Below are 21,083 nucleotides of genomic sequence, written 5' to 3' on the forward strand. Positions count from 1 at the left end.
CGATCTCACCAACCTCTACATGTAGATTACAAAATTGGAGCTATTTGAACCCTTATTTATAGAACAAACACTCACTATTTGTTCGTCTGCATATCTAGTTACAGCAAATGGGCTTAGAACCAACATAGTGGCAGGAAAAGGACATCACATCTACACAACAACAGGAAACGCCCGTCACAAAACTTTCCTTAAGATCGGGAAGCTGGACGGCATGGTACATACGAAACAGACAAACACGGTTCGAAGGACAAAACTTTTAAAAGACTTTGGAGAAGTCAGAGGCAGTTACCTCATCTGTAGGCGGAGTGAGAGATCGCCTAAGAAAAGGGTCTCGGAACACCGCAGTGTTTTCAGCTGTGGGAGCACATATGGACCTGCGTTCACTCTCCAATGAAGCTCAGAACATCATACAGTAGTTTTAGGACATGATCTCCGTTGGTTTCAAAGAGGATTTAAGGATGCTATCTGCATCTCGGCATCCAGACCTGCACTCAATCAGGACGTTACCACCTACCGCCAGTCTACGCCAGCCTTATTCAGTCGCATACGGTTAATCCCTTGGTCCTGTGCCTGAATCCCACCCAATATAATCCAAAGGCTTATGGCTCTATATATATATATATGTGGACATCTAAATATATATATATATATGTGTGTGTAATACTGTGTCAAGGCGCCATGTAACACTACCCATTTCAGAAAAAAAAAGTATGATTATTAACAAATTTACAATATGATTATAGATAATAATATAGATAATCCATCAAGGATTGATATATGCTGATAATTAAATATTGAAAATCACAAAGAAAAGTCTGTTTTGGCTGCGTTGTTTGTAATTAAATTAAATTTACATTTTGAAATAAGGAGAACAACATAGAACGTAAAAAATCACCGTTCATGGAGCCTCTCTATAGGACCATTAAGGTGATATGTGTGATAATACAACGTTAAGAATGTTCTGATTTTACTGCGATATTATCTCCGTATTTAGTCGAAATCATGATGTGAATTTTGCGCGTTAGCTAAAGTACTTCGTTCTCGGAGCCCATTCGATCAATGTCTTCCCTTCTTCTATGAAAGCATAAGACACCGAGACGTGACCGGGATCCCTTTAGAAACTTATCAGTTATGCTTTCCACAAAAGAATGGAAGATAAAGTTATAAGGAGGAAACAACATTTATTTTATGGCGATATGTACGATACAGTTATAACAAAACAACGATAATTGTTTATAAATAAGTATAATATACAAACTTAAACGGACATACAATGTATGCATATGTATTGTCATCATAATCTTGCGGTACTGGGACCACGGGCAAAAGATAGAATATAATGACAACAGTGCTCATGAACGTTCTTAAAGTAAGATTCAATATTTACCCTCATTCCAAATATCCCATATACAAATGAGAAACTGCGATATACATGTTTAGTCTAAACATCCCGCAGACTACGTGCCATTGGACAGGTTATAATTACCATATTTGTCAAATAGGACATGACTTATGAACCTACGTCGTAAAAGTTTCTGTTTTGTATGTACATGATGTATACAAGTTTAAAGCAATGCAAACTGTGTTGGAACAGTTTTACAGTTATAGCTGCACAGTGCCCCCTGACTAAGGCACCGGAAACAGAACACAAAACCACAACCCGGATATCCACAGCGCATGGATCTACATCCGCCGGTATGTTCGATGATGCTATAACATCTTGGACATGCCCGTCGAAGTGGACAAGAAATGCCGTATATAACTGTCTTTGGAGAGTTATGAAGAAGTGATATCATGGTGTTAACGTCTGGGATTTTTTGGTTCGTTATCTTCATCTTATTTGTAAATATCTTGTTTTCTATTGTCTTCTTTTCTTTCTTGTTCATGTTAGCGAATTTTGTAAAGGCGTCGAAGCTCCATAGCGAATTGCATGTCTCGGCTTTGGCGTTGAGGACATATGGACATTTTATTTCTGTCCTTCCATTTTCCAGCTCGCTCCAACAATAGTCATAAAGTGATCGTGGAGCTGAAAAAACAGAATCCAAACGTCAAATATAGTGTACCAGTAGACAATCAACCGAACTATGAAGATAATTGCGTTGTTATCATTTGTGTAGTATTGTACCGCAGTTGTCCCTTGTCTCCCTGTACCGATATAGAATCCGAAAAGAATCTTGGTCAAATGGTTAAAAATCAATGTAATTTTAAAATTGTACCTTTGTGGAATTTTTGTCGGCTTGGTCTTTCATCGTTATATCATGATCAAGTTACTTATCTTCATGGCACTTTACATAATCTCTTGTGTTATCATACTTTTAATCTTAACATGTTAAACTTTTAATTCTAGTGATACAGGGTCACGGCTAAGTAGAGGAAATAACAACTCTTCGCGTTCTCTGTTGATATTTTTAATTACTCACAATTCGAAGCTAGACATAAGGCAACAATTTGATTTTCCTAAATGATAAGCTTTTTACGTTCATTAAACAATGACTGTACATAATGTTCTTACTTATTGCGTGTCCACACGGCATTTTGGCCCGTTTGGAATCTTTGCTCAGGCTGATCATACATTCCTCGTTTGATGTCGGTAAATCTCGTCGGAGACGTCGAACTGATGTGTGATCTTTGTACACAATGTTGAGGATGTCGCCGTCATTAAACGTCTTGCCGAGCAGACGGCGTTTGTGGCCGCACACTTTGGTGTCACGTCTTGGGTGTTTGATGGTCGTTCCATTTGGCAAATGTTTCAGAAGTGTCTTAACTCCCAGTCTCTAAAATGGTCAAATAAAAGTTGCATTTTACTCATATATATGATATCTCCCCTACCATGCGTAGCCGTAGTTTTATATCTGAAATAATCACCGATAAAATCTTATTTAGATTATAGATGCTCAAATCCTTAAAAAAAAGCGAAGAAACCAATACCCTCCATAATCATATTTAACACTGTGACTAAAATTTAAATAACAACAAGTTTTTTTACTAACAAAATTCTGCAGAATTATATTCGTTAATATCTGTACACTAATTTGCAAAAATATGCAATATTAAAATTAAAAAAAACAAAAACAAATATGAATGTATTTCAGCCTAGCTGCAACAGATAATGGTGCCGTCGGAAAGCCTAGTTGGATGTCACTGGTACCATGGATATGTATACTCGTTCGAACTTGATCTTGACGGTTTTGGTGTGGAAAACACTGAGCAAGCACAGAAAGAGACTAAGTTGGTGCTTATGATGAGAAGTTTAACAAGAGATCCCAGGGGGATCTTGGCACCAACCACAAATTGATCTATGTCTGACGATGAAAAGACGATTCTTTTCTCTGCTTTTCAAACTTCAAGCATAAACTCAGTACTTTCAAATTATCAAAATCCAAAATAGCGGCCTTTCGGCCATCTTGTTAACCAATCGGTCTCAAACTGTAATATGCATATTTAGCATACTTAGTGAGAAATAAGTGTAACAAAAACTGTTAATGAACGGACGGACGGATGATGGACCACGGACGCAAGGCGATTTAAAGCCCATAATAAAATGTATGTGAAGGTATTTTGTGGATGATGGTTGATTCAATTAGACAACCATGTCATATTCAGTACACGGTATGGGGACTGTCATATTACTGAAAGTGCAGGTCTGTGTAAACTATTGAACTTACCTCACCAAGTCGAATGGTTTTCCTCTTTTTATCTGGAAAAACGAGTGTAAATTTCATGATTGTTGTCCGTCTATCCTTGTAGGCGAGTATTGTCTGTCCGTCGGTTCGATGTGGTCGCTCTGGTCTGTCTTATCGTTATGTCGGTTTGTACATATGTCGGACTACATATAACGGCGTCCATCATTAAAATGGGTATTACGAAGATCTATATTTAGCCACAATGCTTCGTAATCAATTTTCAGCGTGAATGATGAATATCTTGCGAAGAAAATATTGTGAAAACATGTTAATCAGGTTGTTTGGTTTGGTATTGATGATTTTATCACATTTCAGACTGCACATAGCGCGAATTCACTATACCTAATTATAAATCGATTGTCGAATTTGTATTAAGATTGTAAATGTTGAGTTTCAATCATTTAAATCTAATGAGATTTGGCCAGAATTGTGTAAATATATAACCTGGAATCAATATTAATTTGATAAAGAGAATCTCACTAGATTTTTGATGTCCCCTGGTGTAAATTTGTGCTATTTTGAGACGTGTACACAGGTAGCACAGGTACGGTGTCTCTAGACACGTGTATATATACACACACTAATATTTACCTTCAGGTACTAGTCTACATGTCCGATTTTAATACACATATACAATATACCTCGGCTAGTTGTTTTGGCGGATATTTCGCACCTGTTGTGCAATTCACAGAAACAACAGCAAACGACCTTGACCTAAAAACATTTTATCACACACTGTAAGTATATGCGGGTCAAGGTTATTGTGTTTAAAAAGCATCACCTGATAATAACGTGTTAGGAAATCAAGGTGATTTATCTAAGAATAGAAACAGAAATGACCTAAAATCATTTGATAGCATAGTCATAGAGAATATTGATAATCACATATACGAAGACAGTTACTAACCGTCTTTTGATAGCATAGTCATAGAGAATATTGATAATCACTTATACGAAGACAGTGAAACTTTGGGAAGAGACCGCATTATAATTAGGTCAGTAGTTTGCACTGTCGGATGACAAATCCATTGATGAAACTTTAAACAGTAGCGTCTTGCATTGGTCCGACTTTACATTATTCAAATAAATAAATAAACAATAAATATTCGTCGTGGCCACACATAAAATTACCATGATGGTTTTTTGTTAGTTTGAACTCTGCTTTAATTAGCTGTTTTGGCGTGTTTACATAGAACCTTGGGGGTTAGATAAATCAAAATAAGAAAATTGAAAAACTATTTCGAATGTACGCTATTCAATACGTTCATGGCCCACTTTCATGAATATTTCTTAATTTTAAGGAATTCCTTAACTTAAAATTCACCATAGGAAAGCATGACAGGCTTTAAGAAAAAATCGTAAGTTAAGGAGCCTTCTTTAAAATTCGTAATGCTTTCCTATGGGGACATTTAAGTTAAAGGCCCATTACCTTTTCGAAACGGCTTTTAATTTTTGTAATGGGAATGTAAAACGAGATCGATAATTTTGTAGAGTCGAAACAGGTATTAACTTACCGTTAATACTACAATTATCACATTAGTAACAATTTAATTTAAATAAATTAAATGCTAATTTTCAAAACGCGGGTCGTTTAATGTTTCTCGCCGTCGTCCTAATTACCGCGTGTCAGTTGATTATCACTGAACCAGACGGTAAAACAGCGGAATCAATCTTCTTCACTGTTAACATAGTTTACGCAAGGAATCTAACATTTTGTCGGTAATACAAATTTTTCTTAGGACATTGGTATATATTTCCATATATTATTATTGTTTTTTTTAAGAAAATTAGAATTTTTGTTTGGCAAAGGTAGTGGTCTTTTAAAGGATTCCTTAATTAAATCTAATAATGTTCGTAAAACTGGGCCTTGCAACAGTTTATTATCACAATGCCCATTTTTCAATACACCATTGTAAACACTGTAATGACCTATAAATGAAATTTCAGAAAAAAAACACCATTAGATAATATTTGAGAAATAGCGATAGCAAACTTCACTTGTCAAAATGCAGATGCAGTTGGAGAGCAATTCTTTTTGAGAAATAGCGAGAACAGACGCCAGTTATCAAAATCCAAGATGATACCTGTCGACCATCTTGTCTTCGGATCGATTCCAACATGAAACATGTATACTAGGCACCAAGAAAAACCTAAACATGAAATTTTGAGAAATATTCTTTTGGTACTTTCTGCGAAATAGCGATAACACTAATTGTTTACAGATGTACGTCGGACCACGAACGGAAGTCGATTTAATTGGCCAACATCTGATACCTAGAATATAGTTCATTGAGTGTTCGACAAGGGACATGCCTTGCATCAGCATTACTCAGAATACTCGTTTGATATAGATCGTTGTAAATATGAAGTTTACCAAACATTGTGATTTGTATAACAAGGATTCTATATCCTTACAGTTATTTCCCTAGAATAACAAATGGTGGGTGTACCTCTGACTAGAGAGAGGTTCATTTGAAATATCCAAATCTAATGATGAATTTTGCAAATAACAACGAAAGAAAGCTAGGATTTGTGTTTTGTGTTCTGTGTTTAAGTCTATGGGTAAGCTGATCAACTTTTCAACAATGTTGATCTATCTATGACAAAGTTGATCTATGACAAAGTTGATCTATGTGATGATCTAGCGTTACATATCAGATGGACTCCGATCGGTGGGCGGGATACCTTTTGAGACTTATCAGTTGAGATTTCCACAAAAGAAAGGAAGACATATTTATAAAAACACATTTATTTTACGGCAATATGTACAATACCTTTTTAACAAAACAACGATAAATGTTTACAAATGACAAAAACATTATACACAAGCCTATTGTGTACAGAAATATGCATATGTATAGTTATCATAAAACTTGCGGTTTTGGGACCACAAACAAAAAACAACAAAATGTAATGACAACGGCGTTAATTAATGTTCTGAATGTAAAATTCAATATTTACCCCCATTCTGAATATCTCATACAAATAGGGAACTACGATATACATGTTTAGTCTAAAACATTATATAGTGTTAACTCACTGTACATCCCCCAGGTCACGTGACATTGGTAGATTTACCATGACACATGAGCCCACGTCGTAAAAAATTGTTTTTTTTATTCACAAAATCTATACAAGATTACAGCAATGCAAACTGTTGTGGAACAGTTTTACAGTTATAGCTGCACAGTGCCCCCTGACTAAGGCACAGGAAACAGAACACATAACCACAACCCGGATATTCACAGCACATGGATCTACATCCGCCGGTATGTTCAATGATGCTATAACATTTTGGACATGCCCGTCGAAGTGGACAAGAAATGTCGTATATAACTGTCTTTGGAGATTTATGAAGAAGTGATATCATGGTGTTAACGTCTGGGATTTTTTGGTTCGTTATCTTCATCTTATTTGTAAATGTTTTGTTTTCTATTGTCTTCTTTTCTTTCTTGTTCATGTTAGCGAATTTTGTAATGGCGTCGAAACTCCATAGCGAATTACATGTCTCGGCTTTGGCGTTGAGGACATATGGACATTTTATTTCTGTCTTTCCATTTTCCAGCTCGCTCCAACAATAGTCATAAAGTGATTGTGGAGCTGAAATACAGAATCCAAATATCAAATATAGTGTACCGATAAAGAATCCGAAAAGAATCTTGGTCAAACGGTAAAAAAAAATAATGTAGTTTTTAAAATTGTACCTTTGTGGAATTTTCGCCGGCTTGGCCTTTCATCGTAATATCATGATCAAGTTACTTATCTTCATGGCACTTTACATAATCTCTTGTGTTAACATACTTTTAATCTTAACATGTTAAACGTTTAATTATAGTTATACAGAGTCACGGCTAAGTAGAAGAAATAACAACTCTTCGCGTTCTCTGTTGATATTTTCAATTACTCACAATTCGAAGCTAGACATAAGGCAACAATTTGATTTTCCTTAATGAATCAATGTTTTTTACGTTCATTAAACAATGACTGTACATAATGTTCTTACTTATTGCGTGTCCACACGGCATTTTGGCCCGTTTGGAATCTTTGCTCAGGCTGATCATACATTCCTCGTTTGATGTCGGTAAATCTCGTCGGAGACGTCGAACTGATGTGTGATCTTTGTACACAATGTTGAGGATGTCGCCGTCATTAAACGTCTTGCCGAGCAGACGACGTTTGTGGCCGCACACTTTGGTGTCACGTCTTGGGTGTTTGATGTTCGTTCCATTTGGTAAATGCTTCAGAAGTGTCGTAACTCCCTGCCTCTAAAATGGTCAAATAAAAGTGGTATATTACTCATATACATGTATAGAATATCTCTTGTACCATGCGTAGCCGTAGTTTTATATCTGAAATAATCATGCACCGATAAAATCTTACTTATATTATAGATGCTCAAATCCTTAAAAACAACAAAGAAACCCATACCCGCCATAATCATATTTGACACCGTGACTAAAATTCAAATAGAACCAGTTTTTTTTACAAACGAAATCCTGCAGAATAATATTCGTAAATATCTGTACAAATAATTTGCAAAAATATGCCATATTAAAACTTAAAAAACCAAAATGAAATATGAATGTATTTCAGCCTAGCTGCAACAGATAATGGTGCCGTCGGAAAGCCTAGTTGGACGTCACGGGTACCATGGATATGTATACTCTTTGGAACTCGACCTTGATGGTTTTGTGTGGAAAACACTGAGCAAGCACAGAAAAAGACTAAGTTGGTGCTTATCATGAGAAGTTTAACAAAACATCGAAGGGGGATCTTGGCGATCCCAGGGGGATATTGGCACCAACCACAAATTGATCTATGTCTGACAATGAAAAGAGGATTCGTTTCTCTGCTTTTCAAACTTCAAACATAAACTCAGAACTTTCTAAGAAATGTTGGTAACAAAATTCAATTATCAAAATCCAAAATAGCGGCCTTTCGGCCATCTTGTTAACCAATAGGTCTCAAAATGTAATATGCATATTTAGCATACTTAGTGAGAAATAGCTGTAACAAAAACTGTTAATGAACGGACGGACGGATGGAAGGACGGATGATGGACCACGGACGAAAGGCGATTTAAAGCCAATAATAAAATGTATGTGAAGGATTTTTGTGGATGATGGTTGATTCAATTAGACAACCATGTCATATTCAGTACACGGTATGGGGACTGTCATATTACTGAAAGTGCAGGTCTGGGTAAACTATTGAACTTACCTCACCAAGTCGAATGGTTTTCCTCTTTTTATCTGGAAAAACGAGTGTAAATTTCATGATTGTTGTCCGTCTATCCTTGTAGGCGAGTATTGTCTGTCCGTCGGTTCGATGTGGTCGCTCTGGTCTGTCTTATCGTTATGTCGGTTTGTACATATGTCGGACTACATATAACGGCGTCCATCATTAAAATGGGTATTACGAAGATCTATATTTAGCCACAATGCTTCGTAATCAATTTTCAGCGTGAATGATGAATATCTTGCGAAGAAAATATTGTGAAAACATGTTAATCAGGTTGTTTGGTTTGGTATTGATGATTTTATCACATTTCAGACTGCACATAGCGCGAATTCACTATACCTAATTATAAATCGATTGTCGAATTTGTATTAAGATTGTAAATGTTGAGTTTCAATCATTTAAATCTAATGAGATTTGGCCAGAATTGTGTAAATATATAACCTGGAATCAATATTAATTTGATAAAGAGAATCTCACTAGATTTTTGATGTCCCCTGGTGTAAATTTGTGCTATTTTGAGACGTGTACACAGGTAGCACAGGTACGGTGTCTCTAGACACGTGTATATATACACACACTAATATTTACCTTAGGTACTAGTCTACATGTCCGATTTTAATACACATATACAATATACCTCGGCTAGTTGTTTTGGCGGATATTTCGCACCTGTTGTGCAATTCACAGAAACAACTGCAAACGACCTTGACCTAAAAACATTTTATCACACACTGTAAGTATATGCGGGTCAAGGTTATTGTGTTTAAAAAGCATCACCTGATAATAACGTGTTAGGAAATCAAGGTGATTTATCTAAGAATAGAAACAGAAATGACCTAAAATCATTTGATAGCATAGTCATAGAGAATATTGATAATCACATATACGAAGACAGTTACTAACCGTCTTTTGATAGCATAGTCATAGAGAATATTGATAATCACTTATACGAAGACAGTGAAACTTTGGGAAGAGACCGCATTATAATTAGGTCAGTAGTTTGCACTGTCGGATGACAAATCCATTGATGAAACTTTAAACAGTAGCGTCTTGCATTGGTCCGACTTTACATTATTCAAATAAATAAATAAACAATAAATATTCGTCGTGGCCACACATAAAATTACCATGATGGTTTTTTGTTAGTTTGAACTCTGCTTTAATTAGCTGTTTTGGCGTGTTTACATAGAACCTTGGGGGTTAGATAAATCAAAATAAGAAAATTGAAAAACTATTTCGAATGTACGCTATTCAATACGTTCATGGCCCACTTTCATGAATATTTCTTAATTTTAAGGAATTCCTTAACTTAAAATTCACCATAGGAAAGCATGACAGGCTTTAAGAAAAAATCGTAAGTTAAGGAGCCTTCTTTAAAATTCGTAATGCTTTCCTATGGGGACATTTAAGTTAAAGGCCCATTACCTTTTCGAAACGGCTTTTAATTTTTGTAATGGGAATGTAAAACGAGATCGATAATTTTGTAGAGTCGAAACAGGTATTAACTTACCGTTAATACTACAATTATCACATTAGTAACAATTTAATTTAAATAAATTAAATGCTAATTTTCAAAACGCGGGTCGTTTAATGTTTCTCGCCGTCGTCCTAATTACCGCGTGTCAGTTGATTATCACTGAACCAGACGGTAAAACAGCGGAATCAATCTTCTTCACTGTTAACATAGTTTACGCAAGGAATCTAACATTTTGTCGGTAATACAAATTTTTCTTAGGACATTGGTATATATTTCCATATATTATTATTGGTTTTTTTAAGAAAATTAGAATTTTTGTTTGGCAAAGGTAGTGGTCTTTTAAAGGATTCCTTAATTAAATCTAATAATGTTCGTAAAACTGGGCCTTGCAACAGTTTATTATCACAATGCCCATTTTTCAATACACCATTGTAAACACTGTAATGACCTATAAATGAAATTTCAGAAAAAAAACACCATTAGATAATATTTGAGAAATAGCGATAGCAAACTTCACTTGTCAAAATGCAGATGCAGTTGGAGAGCAATTCTTTTTGAGAAATAGCGAGAACAGACGCCAGTTATCAAAATCCAAGATGATACCTGTCGACCATCTTGTCTTCGGATCGATTCCAACATGAAACATGTATACTAGGCACCAAGAAAAACCTAAACATGAAATTTTGAGAAATATTCTTTTGGTACTTTCTGCGAAATAGCGATAACACTAATTGTTTACAGATGTACGTCGGACCACGAACGGAAGTCGATTTAATTGGCCAACATCTGATACCTAGAATATAGTTCATTGAGTGTTCGACAAGGGACATGCCTTGCATCAGCATTACTCAGAATACTCGTTTGATATAGATCGTTGTAAATATGAAGTTTACCAAACATTGTGATTTGTATAACAAGGATTCTATATCCTTACAGTTATTTCCCTAGAATAACAAATGGTGGGTGTACCTCTGTACGCTCTGAGAGAGGTTCATTTGAAATATCCAAATCTAATGATGAATTTTGCAAATAACAACGAAAGAAAGCTAGGATTTGTGTTTTGTGTTCTGTGTTTAAGTCTATGGGTAAGCTGATCAACTTTTCAACAATGTTGATCTATCTATGACAAAGTTGATCTATGACAAAGTTGATCTATGTGATGATCTAGCGTTACATATCAGATGGACTCCGATCGGTGGGCGGGATACCTTTTGAGACTTATCAGTTGAGATTTCCACAAAAGAAAGGAAGACATATTTATAAAAACACATTTATTTTACGGCAATATGTACAATACCTTTTTAACAAAACAACGATAAATGTTTACAAATGACAAAAACATTATACACAAGCCTATTGTGTACAGAAATATGCATATGTATAGTTATCATAAAACTTGCGGTTTTGGGACCACAAACAAAAAACAACAAAATGTAATGACAACGGCGTTAATTAATGTTCTGAATGTAAAATTCAATATTTACCCCCATTCTGAATATCTCATACAAATAGGGAACTACGATATACATGTTTAGTCTAAAACATTATATAGTGTTAACTCACTGTACATCCCCCAGGTCACGTGACATTGGTAGATTTACCATGACACATGAGCCCACGTCGTAAAAAATTGTTTTTTTTATTCACAAAATCTATACAAGATTACAGCAATGCAAACTGTTGTGGAACAGTTTTACAGTTATAGCTGCACAGTGCCCCCTGACTAAGGCACAGGAAACAGAACACATAACCACAACCCGGATATTCACAGCACATGGATCTACATCCGCCGGTATGTTCAATGATGCTATAACATTTTGGACATGCCCGTCGAAGTGGACAAGAAATGTCGTATATAACTGTCTTTGGAGATTTATGAAGAAGTGATATCATGGTGTTAACGTCTGGGATTTTTTGGTTCGTTATCTTCATCTTATTTGTAAATGTTTTGTTTTCTATTGTCTTCTTTTCTTTCTTGTTCATGTTAGCGAATTTTGTAATGGCGTCGAAACTCCATAGCGAATTACATGTCTCGGCTTTGGCGTTGAGGACATATGGACATTTTATTTCTGTCTTTCCATTTTCCAGCTCGCTCCAACAATAGTCATAAAGTGATTGTGGAGCTGAAATACAGAATCCAAATATCAAATATAGTGTACCGATAAAGAATCCGAAAAGAATCTTGGTCAAACGGTAAAAAAAAATAATGTAGTTTTTAAAATTGTACCTTTGTGGAATTTTCGCCGGCTTGGCCTTTCATCGTAATATCATGATCAAGTTACTTATCTTCATGGCACTTTACATAATCTCTTGTGTTAACATACTTTTAATCTTAACATGTTAAACGTTTAATTATAGTTATACAGAGTCACGGCTAAGTAGAAGAAATAACAACTCTTCGCGTTCTCTGTTGATATTTTCAATTACTCACAATTCGAAGCTAGACATAAGGCAACAATTTGATTTTCCTTAATGAATCAATGTTTTTTACGTTCATTAAACAATGACTGTACATAATGTTCTTACTTATTGCGTGTCCACACGGCATTTTGGCCCGTTTGGAATCTTTGCTCAGGCTGATCATACATTCCTCGTTTGATGTCGGTAAATCTCGTCGGAGACGTCGAACTGATGTGTGATCTTTGTACACAATGTTGAGGATGTCGCCGTCATTAAACGTCTTGCCGAGCAGACGACGTTTGTGGCCGCACACTTTGGTGTCACGTCTTGGGTGTTTGATGTTCGTTCCATTTGGTAAATGCTTCAGAAGTGTCGTAACTCCCTGCCTCTAAAATGGTCAAATAAAAGTGGTATATTACTCATATACATGTATAGAATATCTCTTGTACCATGCGTAGCCGTAGTTTTATATCTGAAATAATCATGCACCGATAAAATCTTACTTATATTATAGATGCTCAAATCCTTAAAAACAACAAAGAAACCCATACCCGCCATAATCATATTTGACACCGTGACTAAAATTCAAATAGAACCAGTTTTTTTTTACAAACGAAATCCTGCAGAATAATATTCGTAAATATCTGTACAAATAATTTGCAAAAATATGCCATATTAAAACTTAAAAAACCAAAATGAAATATGAATGTATTTCAGCCTAGCTGCAACAGATAATGGTGCCGTCGGAAAGCCTAGTTGGACGTCACGGGTACCATGGATATGTATACTCTTTGGAACTCGACCTTGATGGTTTTGTGTGGAAAACACTGAGCAAGCACAGAAAAAGACTAAGTTGGTGCTTATCATGAGAAGTTTAACAAAACATCGAAGGGGGATCTTGGCGATCCCAGGGGGATATTGGCACCAACCACAAATTGATCTATGTCTGACAATGAAAAGAGGATTCGTTTCTCTGCTTTTCAAACTTCAAACATAAACTCGGAACTTTCTAAGAAATGTTGGTAACAAAATTCAATTATCAAAATCCAAAATAGCGGCCTTTCGGCCATCTTGTTAACCAATAGGTCTCAAAATGTAATATGCATATTTAGCATACTTAGTGAGAAATAGCTGTAACAAAAACTGTTAATGAACGGACGGACGGATGGAAGGACGGATGATGGACCACGGACGAAAGGCGATTTAAAGCCAATAATAAAATGTATGTGAAGGATTTTTGTGGATGATGGTTGATTCAATTAGACAACCATGTCATATTCAGTACACGGTATGGGGACTGTCATATTACTGAAAGTGCAGGTCTGGGTAAACTATTGAACTTACCTCACCAAGTCGAATGGTTTTCCTCTTTTTATCTGGAAAAACGAGTGTAAATTTCATGATTGTTGTCCGTCTATCCTTGTAGGCGAGTATTGTCTGTCCGTCGGTTCGATGTGGTCGCTCTGGTCTGTCTTATCGTTATGTCGGTTTGTACATATGTCGGACTACATATAACGGCGTCCATCATTAAAATGGGTATTACGAAGATCTATATTTAGCCACAATGCTTCGTAATCAATTTTCAGCGTGAATGATGAATATCTTGCGAAGAAAATATTGTGAAAACATGTTAATCAGGTTGTTTGGTTTGGTATTGATGATTTTATCACATTTCAGACTGCACATAGCGCGAATTCACTATACCTAATTATAAATCGATTGTCGAATTTGTATTAAGATTGTAAATGTTGAGTTTCAATCGTTTAACTCTAATGAGATTTGGCCAGAATTTTGTAAATATATAACCTGGAATCAATATTAATTTGATAAAGAGAATCTCACTAGATTTTTGATGTCCCCTGGTGTAAATTTGTGCTATTTTGAGACGTGTACACAGGTAGCACAGGTACGGTGTCTCTAGACACGTGTATATATACACACACTAATATTTACCTTCAGGTACTAGTCTACATGTCCGATTTTAATACACATATACAATATACCTCGGCTAGTTGTTTTGGCGGATATTTCGCACCTGTTGTGCAATTCACAGAAACAACTGCAAACGACCTTGACCTAATAACATTTTATCACACACTGTAAGTATATGCGGGTCAAGGTTATTGTGTTTAAAAAGCATCACCTGATAATAACGTGTTAGGAAATCAAGGTGATTTATCTAAGAATAGAAACAGAAATGACCTAAAATCTTTTAATAGCATAAGTCATAGAGAATATTGATAATTACATATACGAAGACAGTTACTAACCATCTTTTGATAGCATAGTCATAGAGAATATTGATAATCACATAAACGAAGACGGTGAAACTTTGGGAAGAGACCGCATTATAATTAGGTCATTAGATTGCACTGTCGGATGACAAATCCTTTGATGAAACTTTTAACAGTAGCGTCTTGCATTGGTCCGACTTTACATTATGCAAATAAATAAACAATAAATATCCGTCGTGGCCAAACATAAAATTACCATGATGGTTTTTGTTAGTTTGAACTCTGCTTTAATTAGCTGTTTTGACGTGTTTACATATAACCTTGGGGGTTAGATAAATCAAAATAAGAAAATTGAAAAACGATTTTGAATGTACGTTATTCAATACCTTCATGGCCCACTTTTATGAACATTTCTTAATTTTAAGGAATTCCTTAACTTAAAATTCACCATAGGAAAGCATTACAGGCTTTAAGGAAAAATTGTAAGTTAAGGAGCCTTCTTTAAAATCCGTAATGCTTTCCTATGGGGACATTTAAGTTAAAGGCCCATTACCTTCCGAAACGGCGTTTAATTTTTTAAATGGGAATGTAAAACGAGATTGATAATTTTGCAGAGTCGAAACGGTATAACTTACCGTTAATACTACACTCACCATCACATTCTTAACAATTTAATTTAAATAATTAAATGCTAATTTTCACAACGCGGGTCGTTTAATGTTTCTCGCCGTCGTCCTAATTACCGCGCGTCGGTTGATTATCACTGCGCCAGACGGTAAAACAGCGGAATCAATCTTCTTCACTGTTAACATATCATTTTGTTGGTGATATAATTTTTTCTTAGGGCATTGGTATACATTTCCATATATCATTATTGTTATCAAGAAAATTAGAATTTTTGTTTGGCAAAGGTAGTGGTCTTTTAAAGGATTCCTTAATTGAATCTAATAATGTTCATGAAACTGGGCCTTGCACCAGTTTATTATCACAATGTCCATTTTTCAATACACCATTGTAAACTTTGTAATGACCTATAAATGAAATTTCAGAAAAAAACACCGTTAGATAATATTTGAGAAATAGCGATAGCAAACTTCACTTGTCAAAATCTAAGACGACTGCCCGTCGGCTATATTTAATTCAGATCGGTCCAAAATTGCAATATGCATAACTAGGCATCAAGTGGAACCTGCAGATGCAGTTGGAGAGCAATTCTTTTTGAGAAATAGCGAGAACAGACGCCAGTTATCAAAATCCAAGATGATACCTGTCGACCATCTTGTCTTCGGATCGATTCCAACATGAAACATGTATACTAGGCACCAAGAAAAACCTAAACATGAAATTTTGAGAAATATTCTTTTGGTACTTTCTGCGAAATAGCGATAACACTAATTGTTTACAGATGTACGTCGGACCACGAACGGAAGTCGATTTAATTGGCCAACATCTGATACCTAGAATATAGTTCATTGAGTGTTCGACAAGGGACATGCCTTGCATCAGCATTACTCAGAATACTCGTTTGATATAGATCGTTGTAAATATGAAGTTTACCAAACATTGTGATTTGTATAACAAGGATTCTATATCCTTACAGTTATTTCCCTAGAATAACAAATGGTGGGTGTACCTCTGTACGCTCTGAGAGAGGTTCATTTGAAATATCCAAATCTAATGATGAATTTTGCAAATAACAACGAAAGAAAGCTAGGATTTGTGTTTTGTGTTCTGTGTTTAAGTCTATGGGTAAGCTGATCAACTTTTCAACAATGTTGATCTATGACAAAGTTGATCTATGACAAAGTTGATCTATGTGATGATCTAGCGTTACATATCAGATGGACTCCGATCGGTGGGCGGGATACCTTTTGAGACTTATCAGTTGAGATTTCCACAAAAGAAAGGAAGACATATTTATAAAAACACATTTATTTTACGGCAATATGTACAATACCTTTTTAACAAAACAACGATAAATGTTTACAAATGACAAAAACATTATACACAAGCCTATTGTGTACAGAAATATGCATATGTATAGTTATCATAAAACTTGCGGTTTTGGGACCACAAACAAAAAACAACAAAATGTAATGACAACGGCGTTAATTAATGTTCTGAATGTAAAATTCAATATTTACCCCCATTCTGAATATCTCATACAAATAGGGAACTACGATATACATGTTTAGTTTAAAGCATTATATAGTGTTAACTCACTGTACATCCCCTAGGTCACGTGACATTGGTAGAGTGATCATGACGCATGAACCTATGCGTGAAAGTTTCTATTTTGTATTTACATAATGTATACAAGTTTACAGCAATGCAAACTGTTTTGGAACAGTTTTACACTTAAACTTGCACCGTGCCCTCTCACTAAGGCACCGGAAACAGAACACATAACCACAACCCGGATATTCACAGCACATGGATCTACATCCGCCGGTATGTTCGATGATGCTATAACAGTTTGGACATGCCCGTCGAATTGGACAGGAAATGCCCTGTATAAGTTTGGTTGGACATTTATGAAGAAGTGATATCATGGTGTTAACGTCTGGGATTTTTTGGTTCGTTATCTTCATCTTATTTGTAAATATCTTGTTTTCTATTGTCTTCTTTTCTTCCTTGTTCATGTTAGCGAATTTAGTAATGACGTCTAGGAGCCATAGCGAATTGCATGTCTCGGCTTTGGCGTTGAGGACATATGGACATTTTATTTCTGTCCTTCCATTTTCCAGCTGGCTCCAACAATAGTCAAAAAGTGATCGTGGAGCTGAAAAAACAGAATCCAAATATCAAATTAGTGTTTACAAGTTGACAATCAACCGAACTATGAAGATAATTACGTTGTTATCATTTGTGTAGTATTGTACCGCAGTTGTCCCTTGTCTCCTTGTACCGATAAAGAATCCGAACAGAAATCTTGGTCAAATGGTTAAAAATCAATGTAGTTTTAAAATTGTACCTTTGTGGAATTTTCGCCGGCTTGGCCTTTCATCGTAATATCATGATCAAGTTACTTATCTTCATGGCACTTTACATAATCTCTTGTGTTAACATACTTTTAATCTTAACATATTAAACGTTTAATTATAGTTATACAGGGTCACCGCTAAGTAGAGGAAATAACAACTCTTCGCGTTCTCTGTTGATATTTTTAATTACTCACAATTCGAAGCTAGACATAAGGCAACAATTTGATTTTCCTAAATGATAAGCTTTTTACGTTCATTAAACAATGACTGTACATAATGTTCTTACTTATTGCGTGTCCACACGGCATTTTGGCCCGTTTGGAATCTTTGCTCAGGCTGATCATACATTCCTCGTTTGATGTCGGTAAATCTCGTCGGAGACGTCGAACTGATGTGTGATCTTTGTACACAATGTTGAGGATGTCGCCGTCATTAAACGTCTTGCCGAGCAGACGGCGTTTGTGGCCGCACACTTTGGTGTCACGTCTTGGGTGTTTGATGGTCGTTCCATTTGGCAAATGTTTCAGAAGTGTCTTAACTCCCTGTCTCTAAAATGGTCAAATAAAAGTTGCATTTTACTCATATGTATGATATCTCCCCTACCATGCGTAGCCGTAGTTTTATATCTGAAATAATCACCGATAAAATCTTATTTAGATTATAGATGCTCAAATCCTTAAAAAAAGCGAAGAAACCAATACCCTCCATAATCATATTTAACACTGTGACTAAAATTTAAATAACAACAAGTTTTTTTACTAACAAAATTCTGCAGAATTATATTCGTTAATATCTGTACACTAATTTGCAAAAATATGCAATATTAAAATTAAAAAAACAAAAACAAATATGAATGTATTTCAGCCTAGCTGCAACAGATAATGGTGCCGTCGGAAAGCCTAGTTGGATGTCACTGGTACCATGGATATGTATACTCGTTCGAACTTGATCTTGACGGTTTTGGTGTGGAAAACACTGAGCAAGCACAGAAAGAGACTAAGTTGGTGCTTATGATGAGAAGTTTAACAAGAGATCCCAGGGGGATCTTTGCACCAACCACAAATTGATCTATGTCTGACAATGAAAAGACGATTCTTTTCTCTGCTTTTCAAACTTCAAGCATAAACTCAGTACTTTCAAATTATCAAAATCCAAAATAGCGGCCTTTCGGCCATTTTGTTAACCAATCGGTCTCAAAATGTAATATGCATATTTAGCATACTTAGTGAGAAATAAGTGTAACAAAAACTGTTAATGAACGGACGGACGGATGATGGACCACGGACGCAAGGCGATTTAAAGCCCATAATAAAATGTATGTGAAGGTATTTTGTGGATGATGGTTGATTCAATTAGACAACCATGTCATATTCAGTACACGGTATGGGGACTGTCATATTACTGAAAGTGCAGGTCTGTGTAAACTATTGAACTTACCTCACCAAGTCGAATGGTTTTCCTCTTTTTATCTGGAAAAACGAGTGTAAATTTCATGATTGTTGTCCGTCTATCCTTGTAGGCGAGTATTGTCTGTCCGTCGGTTCGATGTGGTCGCTCTGGTCTGTCTTATCGTTATGTCGGTTTGTACATATGTCGGACTACATATAACGGCATCCATCATTAAAATGGGTATTACGAAGATCTATATTTAGCCACAATGCTTCGTAATCAATTTTCAGCGTGAATGATGAATATCTTGCGAAGAAAATATTGTGAAAACATGTTAATCAGGTTGTTTGGTTTGGTATTGATGATTTTATCACATTTCAGACTGCACATACCGCGAATTCACTATACCTACTTATAAATCGATTGTCGAATTTGTATTAAGATTGTAAATGTTGAGTTTCAATCATTTAAATCTAATGAGATTTGACCAGAATTGTGTAAATATATAACCTGGAATCAATATTAATTTGATAAAGAGAATCTCACTAGATTTTTGATGTCCCCTGGTGTAAATTTGTGCTATTTTGAGACGTGTACACAGTTAGCACAGGTACGGTGTCTCTAGACACGTGTATATACACACACACTATTATTTACCTTCAGGTACTAGTCTACATGTCCGATTTTAATACACATATACAATATACCTCGGCTAGTTGTTTTGGCGGATATTTCGCACCTGTTGTGCAATTCACAGAAACAACAGCAAACGACCTTGACCTAAAAACATTTTGTCACACACTGTAAGTATATGCGGGTCAAGGTTATTGTGTTTAAAAAGCATTACCTGATAATTACGTGTTAGGAAATCAAGGTGATTTATCTAAGAATAGAAACAGAAATGACCTAAAATCACTTGATAGCATAGTCATAGAGAATATTGATAATCACATATACGAAGACAGTTACTAACCGTCTTTTGATAGCATAGTCATAGAGAATATTGATAATCACATATACAAGACAGTGAAACTTTGGGAAGAGACCGCATTATAATTAGGTCAGTAGATTGCACTGTCGGATGACAAATCCATTGATGAAACTTTAAACAGTAGCGTCTTGCATTGGTCCGACTTTACATTATTCAAATAAATAAATAAACAATAAATATTCGTCGTGGCCAAACATAAAATTACCATGATGGTTTTTGTTAGTTTGAACTCTGCTTTAATTAGCTGTTTTGGCGTGTTTACATAGAACCTTGGGGGTTAGATAAATCAAAATAAGAAAATTGAAAAACTATTTCGAATGTACGCTATTCAATACGTTCATGGCCCACTTTCATGAACATTTCTTAATTTTAAGGAATTCCTTAACTTAAAATTCACCATAGGAAAGCATTACAGGCTTTAAGAAAAAATCGTAAGTTAAGGAGCCTTCTTTAAAATTCGTAATGCTTTCCTCTGGGGACATTTAAGTTAAAGGCCCATCACCTTTTCAAAACGGCTTTTAATTTTTGTAATGGGAATGTAAAACGAGATCGATAATTTTGCAGAGTCGAAACAGGTATTAACTTACCGTTAATACTACAATTATCACATTCGTAACAATTTAATTTAAATAAATTAAATGCTAATTTTCAAAACGCGGGTCGTTTAATGTTTCTCGCCGTCGT

The 21,083-nt window shown here is 35.5% G+C and overlaps 4 protein-coding genes across 4 annotated transcripts; all 4 read right to left on the bottom strand.

Annotated features, from left to right (window-relative positions):
- Window positions 1-1,113: 1,113 nt before the first annotated feature.
- LOC138316991 (uncharacterized) lies at window positions 1,114-3,860 on the bottom strand. The gene is made up of 3 exons (XM_069258625.1): window positions 3,666-3,860; window positions 2,513-2,774; window positions 1,114-2,026 (listed from the first exon to the last, which is right to left on the bottom strand). Exons 1-3 carry the CDS (start codon window positions 3,720-3,722, stop codon window positions 1,566-1,568), a joined length of 780 nt encoding a protein of 259 aa, XP_069114726.1. The 5' UTR covers window positions 3,723-3,860; the 3' UTR covers window positions 1,114-1,565.
- Window positions 3,861-6,416: 2,556 nt separating this feature from the next.
- Window positions 6,417-9,083, bottom strand: LOC138316992 (E3 ubiquitin-protein ligase ari-1.1-like). Its single transcript, XM_069258626.1, has 3 exons — window positions 8,904-9,083; window positions 7,687-7,948; window positions 6,417-7,283 (listed from the first exon to the last, which is right to left on the bottom strand). The coding sequence occupies exons 1-3, from the start codon at window positions 8,958-8,960 to the stop codon at window positions 6,823-6,825; spliced, it is 780 nt and encodes a 259-aa protein (XP_069114727.1). The 5' UTR covers window positions 8,961-9,083; the 3' UTR covers window positions 6,417-6,822.
- Window positions 9,084-11,657: 2,574 nt separating this feature from the next.
- Window positions 11,658-14,325, bottom strand: LOC138316993 (E3 ubiquitin-protein ligase ari-1.1-like). Its single transcript, XM_069258627.1, has 3 exons — window positions 14,146-14,325; window positions 12,928-13,189; window positions 11,658-12,524 (listed from the first exon to the last, which is right to left on the bottom strand). Exons 1-3 carry the CDS (start codon window positions 14,200-14,202, stop codon window positions 12,064-12,066), a joined length of 780 nt encoding a protein of 259 aa, XP_069114728.1. The 5' UTR covers window positions 14,203-14,325; the 3' UTR covers window positions 11,658-12,063.
- Window positions 14,326-16,951: 2,626 nt separating this feature from the next.
- On the bottom strand, window positions 16,952-19,624 carry LOC138315466 (uncharacterized). The gene is made up of 3 exons (XM_069256516.1): window positions 19,457-19,624; window positions 18,306-18,567; window positions 16,952-17,817 (listed from the first exon to the last, which is right to left on the bottom strand). The coding sequence occupies exons 1-3, from the start codon at window positions 19,511-19,513 to the stop codon at window positions 17,357-17,359; spliced, it is 780 nt and encodes a 259-aa protein (XP_069112617.1). The 5' UTR covers window positions 19,514-19,624; the 3' UTR covers window positions 16,952-17,356.
- Between the last annotated feature and the right edge of the window lie 1,459 nt (window positions 19,625-21,083).

Source organism: Argopecten irradians, chromosome 2 (genome assembly GCF_041381155.1).
Source record: "Argopecten irradians isolate NY chromosome 2, Ai_NY, whole genome shotgun sequence".
NCBI lineage: Eukaryota > Metazoa > Mollusca > Bivalvia > Pectinida > Pectinidae > Argopecten > Argopecten irradians.

Bases quoted from the DNA above. Each gene is read 5' to 3' on its own strand.
- LOC138315466 (XM_069256516.1), bottom strand. From the start codon at position 19,513: ATGAAATTTACACTCGTTTTTCCAGATAAAAAGAGGAAAACCATTCGA. The intron at 18,568-19,456 runs GTAAGTTCAATA...TGACCATTTTAG, and splicing joins AAACCATTCGACTTGGTGAG to AGACAGGGAGTTAAGACACT. The intron at 17,818-18,305 runs GTAAGAACATTA...CTGTTTTTTCAG, and splicing joins GCCGTGTGGACACGCAATAA to CTCCACGATCACTTTTTGAC.
- LOC138316992 (XM_069258626.1), bottom strand. From the start codon at position 8,960: ATGAAATTTACACTCGTTTTTCCAGATAAAAAGAGGAAAACCATTCGA. The intron at 7,949-8,903 runs GTAAGTTCAATA...TGACCATTTTAG, and splicing joins AAACCATTCGACTTGGTGAG to AGGCAGGGAGTTACGACACT. The intron at 7,284-7,686 runs GTAAGAACATTA...TCTGTATTTCAG, and splicing joins GCCGTGTGGACACGCAATAA to CTCCACAATCACTTTATGAC.
- LOC138316993 (XM_069258627.1), bottom strand. From the start codon at position 14,202: ATGAAATTTACACTCGTTTTTCCAGATAAAAAGAGGAAAACCATTCGA. The intron at 13,190-14,145 runs GTAAGTTCAATA...TGACCATTTTAG, and splicing joins AAACCATTCGACTTGGTGAG to AGGCAGGGAGTTACGACACT. The intron at 12,525-12,927 runs GTAAGAACATTA...TCTGTATTTCAG, and splicing joins GCCGTGTGGACACGCAATAA to CTCCACAATCACTTTATGAC.
- LOC138316991 (XM_069258625.1), bottom strand. From the start codon at position 3,722: ATGAAATTTACACTCGTTTTTCCAGATAAAAAGAGGAAAACCATTCGA. The intron at 2,775-3,665 runs GTAAGTTCAATA...TGACCATTTTAG, and splicing joins AAACCATTCGACTTGGTGAG to AGACTGGGAGTTAAGACACT. The intron at 2,027-2,512 runs GTAAGAACATTA...CTGTTTTTTCAG, and splicing joins GCCGTGTGGACACGCAATAA to CTCCACGATCACTTTATGAC.